The 7,926-nt window shown below is 42.2% G+C and overlaps 1 protein-coding gene across 1 annotated transcript in view; it reads right to left on the bottom strand.

Moving 5' to 3' along the window:
* Positions 1 to 3,526: 3,526 nt before the first annotated feature.
* rnf217 (ring finger protein 217) overlaps positions 3,527 to 7,926 on the bottom strand; it is a 29,775-nt gene continuing 25,375 nt past the window's right edge. Inside the window, exon 6 of the mRNA XM_029676848.2 lies at positions 3,527 to 7,794. Within this exon, the coding sequence (XP_029532708.1) occupies positions 7,718 to 7,794 (77 nt within the window). The 3' untranslated portion in view covers positions 3,527 to 7,717. The remainder of the gene's footprint in view (positions 7,795 to 7,926) is intronic.

The raw sequence follows: 7,926 nt of genomic DNA, 5'->3' as shown, positions 1-7,926 counted from the left end.
TTTGGAATTGTTAGTTAGATTACTTGTTGGTTATTACTGCATTGTCGGAACTAGAAGCACAAGCATTTCGCTACACTCGCATTAACATCTGCTAACCATGTGTATGTGACAAATAACATTTTATTTTATTTTATTTGACTAGTAACCGAAAGGTTGCAAGTTCAAATCCCCGAGCTGACAAGGTACAAAATCTGTCGTTCTGCCCCTGAACAGGCAGTTAACCCACTGTTCCTAGGCCGTCATTGAAAATAAGAATTTGTTCTTAACTGACTTGCCTAGTAAAATAAAGGTAAAATAAAAAAATATATAAAAAAGATAAGACTCAAGATATCAGTCTTTCAGATGCAATGCACCATTCATCTTCAACTGGAACTATTGATCATTCATTCTTTTTTCCATACATTTTTACAATACAGCCAATTTGGACTTTGGCCTGCTAATTTCCTGCAATTCTACATGTTTTGCCATGACTTATGCCAGGTTCATATGATATCTGAGTGAGAGTAACTAACAAAATCAATGGGGGCACCCTAGGGGTCAGGGCCCCTGGGCACGTGCCTTGATTACTATAAGGTTTAGATAGCTGGCTAGACTAACTTACCTAGCAATCTATAAAATGTTTGCTGACATGGGCTAATTGAGTGACTGTCAGTGACTGGCATAGCTGCTGATGCACTACCACATTCTGAAATTGCACGTTGTGTGTTTTATGATCTACACTACATGACCAAAAGTATGTGGACACCTGCTCGTTGAACATCTCATTCCAAAATCATGGGCATTAATATGGAGTTGGTCCCCCTTTGCTGCTATAACAGCCTCCACTCTCCGGAGAAGGTTTTCCACTAGATGTTGGAACATTGATGTGGGGACATGCTTCCATTAAGCCACAACAGGATTAGTGAGGCTGGGCACTGATTAGGCCTGGCTCGCAGTTGGAGATCCAATTCTTCCCAAAGGTGTTCCATGGGGTTGAGGTCAGGGCTTTGTGCAGGCCAGTCAAGTTATTCCACACCGATCTCGAAAAACAATTTCTGTATGGACCTCACTTTGTGCACGGGGGCATTGTCATGCTGTAACAGGAAAGGGCCTTCCCCAAAATTGGAAGAACAGAATTGTCTATAATGTCATTGAACGCTGTCACATTAATATTTCACTGCATTGGAACTAAGGGGCCTAGTCCGAACCATGAAAAATATTCCCAGACCATTATTCCTCCTCCACCAAACTTTACAGTTGGCACTATTCATAAGGGAAGGTAGCTTTCTCCTGGCATCCGTTAAACCCAGATTTGTCCATCGGACTACCAGATGGTGAAGCCTGATTCATCACTCCAGAGAACGCGTTTCAACTGCTCCAGAGTCCAATGGCAGTGAACTTCACACCACTCCAGCCGATGCTTGGGATTGAGCATGGCGATTTTAGGCTTATGTGTGGCTGCTTGGTCATGGAAATCCATTTCATGAAGCTCCCGACGAACAGTTATTGTGCTGACATTGCTTCCTGGAACTCGGTAGTGAGTGTTGCAACCAAGGACAGGCGATTTTTACTCGCTACACACTTCAGCACTCGGCGGTCCCATTCTGTGAGCTTATGTGACCTACCACTTTGTGGCTGAGCCGTTGTTGCTCCTAGACATGTCCACTTCACAGTAACAGCCCTTACAGTTGACCGGGGCAGCTCTAGCAGGCCAGAAATTTGACTAACTGACTTTCTGAACAGTGGCATCCTATGACGGTGCCACATTGAAAGTCACTGAGCTCTTCAGTAAGGCCATTCTACTGCCATTTTTGTCTATGGAGATTGCATGGCTGTGTGCTCGATTTTATACACCTGTCAGCAATGAGTGTGGCTAAAATTGCTGAATCCACTAAATTGAATGGGGTGTCCACATACTTTTGTATATACTGTATAGTGTATCTACAAAGTTGAGACCCCGACTTACTTCCAAAACAAACAAAAAAGCCGATTATACCGCTTATGCCTAGAAACAGCACTGAACACATCTCCCTCAAAGCAGCAGCTGCTCTTTTCAGCTCTGATGTGTTTTTGAAAAACCTTGCATTCTGAAGCCGTAATCTTTCCGTGAAAGTAATTTCAAACGGATTTTAAAGATTAAATGTTTCCCTGTCTTATCAAAACACCATATGAAATTCTGTAATTCACTGGGAGTTTTAATATGGGTGTGCTTTATTTCATGCTGTACCAGGAATCAGTGTGGTATGTACTAGTACTGGTAGCTGAGCTCCCCTCTGCAGCTCTGCCAAGTCTTATTCTGTCTTAGCTCTGTCAACAGGATGTCTGTGTCAGCTAGTATGAAGACAGAGGAGCACAGCCCCACACCATGAGGACATCAAGGCAACATTACAGAATGAAACAGGAGGCAGGATATTCAATTGACTGAATGGAATTTTCATTATGATTAACAATTATTCAGATCACATTGGTTTATTATTGTGAAATGAGGCACTTGCATCGGGCAGAACAGCAACAAAAGCCTATATTACTACTGTATGTAATATTGCTAAAGCATAACCACTAACTACAGGCAATTCTCATTAAATGTGTTGTATATTTCATAGCTTTTTCAGCTCTGCTGAGCCTCTGTGTTGTTGAATTAGTTTGATATGGAGTGCTGTATATTTACACAGCTGTTCACAGCATTCTAATCACACACAATAAATCAGATGATCCCGATTGGAAGGAAGGAACCAGCTGGGAGCTGAGTCCACAGCCACAGAGCTTGGCTGTTTGAAGGCCCTGTTATAACTCCTTCCCCATCCCCCATGAATCCTCCTCTTGACCTGTGGGTCCATAACCAGCTAGAAGTCATGACTCACTTTCTCAGTGGCCACCACAGCTGCAAGGTCAGCTGATCCCAGAGCTATGTATTGCTGAGTAAGCACTGGCCCCGGTTAGGTCACATGACGGTTGGGGAGCTGCATGTGCATCCCAAATGACACCCTATATACTGTAGTGGTCGACTATAGGCCCTGGTCAAAAGTGGTGCACTATAAAGGGAATAGGGTGCCATTTGGGACTTATCCTGTGTCTGTCCATCCAGGGTAGATAGAGTGGACAGGACAGATAACAAAACAGCTTGGCCGGGCTGGTGTGGTGTAGGCTACTCTCCGAGGGGGCAAGCACTAACGGAATTAAAAGGTGATAATGTTTCTGTAAAAACAACTTCTGAATAGGACATCTTTGTGGATGGATGGAATGGGGTTTGGTCAGGGAGGGAAGGGCCAGAGATCTTTTAAAAACTATACATCACAGTTGGTAAGTGCAAGACAGTGTTTTTTGTTGAGCCATCAATTGGTTTACCTGGCTTAATACAGGAAGAAGGTGGATTATTATAACTCTTTTCTTTAGGAGGTAGATCAGCTTTAATATTGCATATCTATAGATCGTAGCTTCCATCAATGTAATTGTCTGCATCGTGTCCAATTCCCCAAGGTTCATTTGTTGATTGTATTGCCTTTGACGTGATCCAATAAAAACAATTGTTCACACAAAAAAAAGGACATATGTTTTTGGCATTTTAACCATCACTTTTTAATGACTCCACAATTACATCTGACACAAACAGCTAAACGTGAATGACATGAACTGTGAAGATAGTGGTGCAGCAGCACAGAAGAACCACAAACAAAAGTAGAATACAAATCTGTGCCTTTGATTTTCATAAACCAACCAATACATGAAAAACGACTATTGGTGTTGTTGTAGCTTTAAACTACTAGATAATTGACATCTACAATGGGTAGATCAGGAGGAATTGACCATTTCAGTTGTGCAAGCTACAGACGTTTTTGGAGCAGAGATGAGACCGTCAAGCCTATATCAATGATCTTTGTAAAGGCACCAGTCATATTGTTATGGTAACCAGGCCACAATGGCACGAATAGGGGCTTCAGCCAGCCGATAAGCCCCCTGGCGAGTTCAGAATGTCAGAGGTGGATCCTCCACCTACCCAATCCGATGTCAGATTAAAACACTAAAAGTGGCATCAAACAATGGCATCTTAATATACAGTTGAAGTTGGAAGTTTACATACACCTTAGCCAACTACATTTAAACTCAGTGTTTCCTAGTAAAAATGCCCCGTCTTAGGTCAGTTAGGATCACCACTTTATTTTAAGAATGTGAAATGTCCGAATAATAGTAGAGAGAATCATTTAATTCAGCTTTTATTTCTTTCATCACATTCCCAGTAGGTCAGAAGTTGACATATATTCAATTAGTATTTGGTAGCATTGCTGTTAAATTGTTTAACTTGGGTCAAACGTTTCAGGTAGCCTTCCACAAGCTTCCCACAATAAATTTATTGTGGGCGAATATTGTCCCATTCCTCCTGACAGAGCTGGTGTAACTGAGTCAGGTTTGTAGGCCTCGTTGCTCGCACATGCTTTTTCAGTTCTGCCCACAAATTTTATAGATGATTGAGGTCAGGGCTTTGTGATGGCCACTCCAATACCTTGACTTTGTTGTCCTTAAGCCATTTTGCCACAACTTTGGAAGTATGTTTGGGGTCATTGTCCATTTGGAAGACCCATTTGCGACCAAGCTTCAACTTCCTGACTGATGTCTTGAGATGTTGCTTCAATATATCCACATAATTTTCCAACCTCATGATGCCATCTATTTTGTGAAGTGCACCAGTCCCTCCTGCAGCAAAGCACCCCCACAACATGATGCTGCCACACCATGCTTCACGGTTGGGATGGTGTTCTTCAGCTTGCAAGCGTCCCCCTTTTTCCTCCAAACATAACGATGGTCATTATGGCCAAACAGTTCTATTTTTGTTTCATCAGACCAGAGGACATTTCTCCAAAAAGTATGATCTTTGTCCCCATGTGCAGTTGTGCAGTTGCAATCCTATTCTGGCTTTTTTATGGCAGTTTTGGAGCAGTGGTTTCTTCCTTGCTGAGCGGCCATTCAGGTTATGTCAATATAGGACTCGTTTTACTGTGGATATAGATACTTTTGTACCTGTTTCCTCCAGCATCTTCACAAGGTCCTTTGCTGTTGTTCTGGGGTTGATTTGCACTTTTCGCACCAAAGTACGTTCATCTCTAGGAGACAGAACGCGTCTCCTTCCTGAGCGGTACGATGGCTGCGTGGTCCCATGGTGTTTATACTTGCGTACTATTGTTTGTACAGATGAACGTGGTACCTTCAGGCGTTTGGAAATTGCTCCCAAGGATGAACCAGACTTGTGGAGGTCTACAAAATCATTTCTGGGGTCTTGGCTGATTTCTTTTGATTTTCCCATGATGTTAAGCAAAGAGGCACTGAGTTTGAAGGTAGGCCTTGAAATACATCCACAGGTACACATCCAATTGACTTAAATTATGTCAATTAGCCTATCAGAAGCTTCTAAAGTCGTGACATCATTTTCTGTAATTTTCCAAGCTATATAAAGGCACAGTCAACTTATTGTATGTAAACTTCTGACCCACTGGAATTGTGATACTGTGAAGTATAAGTGAAATAATCTGTCTGTAAACAATTGTTGGAAAAATTACTTGTGACATTCACAAAGTCCTAACCAACTTGCCAAAACTATAGTTTGTATAGCAATTTGTGGAGTGGTTGAAAAATGAGTTTTAATGACTCCAGCCTAAGTGTATGTAAACTTCCGACTTCAACTGTATTATCCAGGTGATGACTTGGTGAGAAAAATGGTCAAAATGATATCTGGCGTCAGGTAAGATACATCTTTAAAACCATGTAAAAACAAACAATATGTGTGACAGGTTTTGATCACAGAGTACAGTGGCAGCTACAGGAGCATGCAGGGAAAGACAGCCGTGGAGAATGGTAACTGAATGCTCCCTGAGATTAATTACAAAAGCCTAATAGAGTTCAAATTCTGTCCATGACCTTTGACATTGTGGTAACTGACGTCCACACGGTAAGTAGTGACCGAGCATTCATCGATCTCCATCATCATCATCATAGTCTGTGTCATTAATAACACAATAATAATCAATGCAGAGCTGAATGTCTGATATATACAGCGCCCACAGTGAGAAGGTTGGGGATTTGGGGGGATAGGGGGGGAAGATGTTGGACAGGCCCAATGTTGCCAAGTTACATCCTTTTAAGATTCATAAAATCCACCATTCCCCTGGCACAGCTCCAGGTCTATTGTGTGGCTTTCAAAAGGGTACTTACATCAAAGGCCACTTTTTTTTTTTAAGTCTAAGAGATACTTGATTGTCATCTGTGTTACAAACACGACTGTTTTTCCTGTGCTGATGTTGTGCACAAATTGACTTGGTGTTAGGTTAATTACCATTCCCTATTGTAATCAGTGTTTTATATTAAAATGGAGAATGGACGATAGTTAATTATTAATGATGTCAAGACACCGGGATTACAAACCACACATTTGATGTGAACAAAAACCCCTGACATGACTAGTATGAACTTCATGGACACATTCATATACAAATAGCATGTACGACACTTTAACTAGATTTAAATAATGGAAGACTATGGGAAAGTGGTTGTTGCAAGCAATCTAGTGAGTTTGAAAGTGAGTTCCTTAAATAGGCTCCTCAAGGTAAATAACAAAACCATGACTTCTGGATCATTTACGATTCTTACGGTCTGTCTGTCCATTGGTCCGTCCTCCACAGATATGTTTTAAATGTGTTTTTAGATCTATTCTCACAGAAAACATCTGATTTTGACCATTGAAAGAGGCAGAAAATGTATCCAATGTACATTTTCAAAACATATAAATATATTGCGGCACATGAAGCACTTTTCGGTTATTGTCTGTGAACACTCAAGACTTCTCCCATTCGTTAAATTGGACCACATTTGTCTGGATCATTTAGGACAATAGAACACTAAAAACCCTACTTTGCAAGTATGGATGAGATTATTGATAAATGATTACTAGGCATCAAACAGAAGTTATTTCAACAGTGCTGTCCCCATTGTTTTCTACAATGAAAAAGACTTAAATGCATTTGGTTGACGATGCAAATACCAGTGTGTGTGTGTGTGTGTGTGTGGGCACAGCACTCCGAGGTTGGCAGGGGCGGAAGCGGCTGAATGGAGCCGGAATCTCACTTACAGGAAACAGTTAGGGATTGGTCCTTAACAATGAGAAATCAATTGCTTGATGTGATGTAACTATCTATGTATGGACCACAATACAATCCCTGATATTTGCAGGTTCTCAGGGTGCGCAAAAGGCATTCTACTGTACGCGTAACCAATAGAATGGTGATAAACTCACCCACACACCTTGAGGGACTCTTTCCCATTCTATCCAATGTGTTTTTGTTTCACTATCCATGCTATATGAGCCCAGACAAAAAAACAAAACCAAACAACAGTACTAAAAACCATTCAATAAATAACCTCAAACTTTTCTAAAAGAAATTGATACCAGAGGCTGTACCTGCCTGTCAGTTGGCCTCTCCTCAGCAATCCCGGTCACTAATGGGAGGGAACAGTAGTAGACTGCTCTGTGTGCTCTTTGAGCCTTCAGATCCACAGGCTGGAGGAGGAGCCACAGACAGTTTTGTGGTGGACATAAAGCAGAGAGAGGAGCCCACTCTAAAGCATGGTTCTTCTCAGGCTGGGGCTAGAAACTAGTGGGGCATGTTGGAAGGACCCCTCCCCCAACCCTGTGTCCCCTCGCTGGGCCACGCCTCTGGAGCAGGGTCCTGACCACACTGTCATGGTCCTCAGCTCAGAGCCAGCGGCCTGTCCCCTGGGTGCGCTTCCGTCTCTTCTTACAGATGTAGTAGATAGGGAAGGCCACGAGGCCTGAGAAGAGAGCGGAGCAGAGCAGGAGAGAACAGGCAGGTTAATATATAGAGCGAGCAGTAAACTCAGTGAAATGACTGACAGTTAATGCATGCAAATGATGTGACAATTCCCACAAGGAAGTGGCCTTTT

Source organism: Oncorhynchus nerka, linkage group LG13 (genome assembly GCF_034236695.1).
Source record: "Oncorhynchus nerka isolate Pitt River linkage group LG13, Oner_Uvic_2.0, whole genome shotgun sequence".
Taxonomy (NCBI): Eukaryota; Metazoa; Chordata; class Actinopteri; order Salmoniformes; family Salmonidae; genus Oncorhynchus; species Oncorhynchus nerka.
Note: the sequence above shows the minus strand (reverse complement) of the source record. Positions and strands in the feature narration are given on the sequence as shown.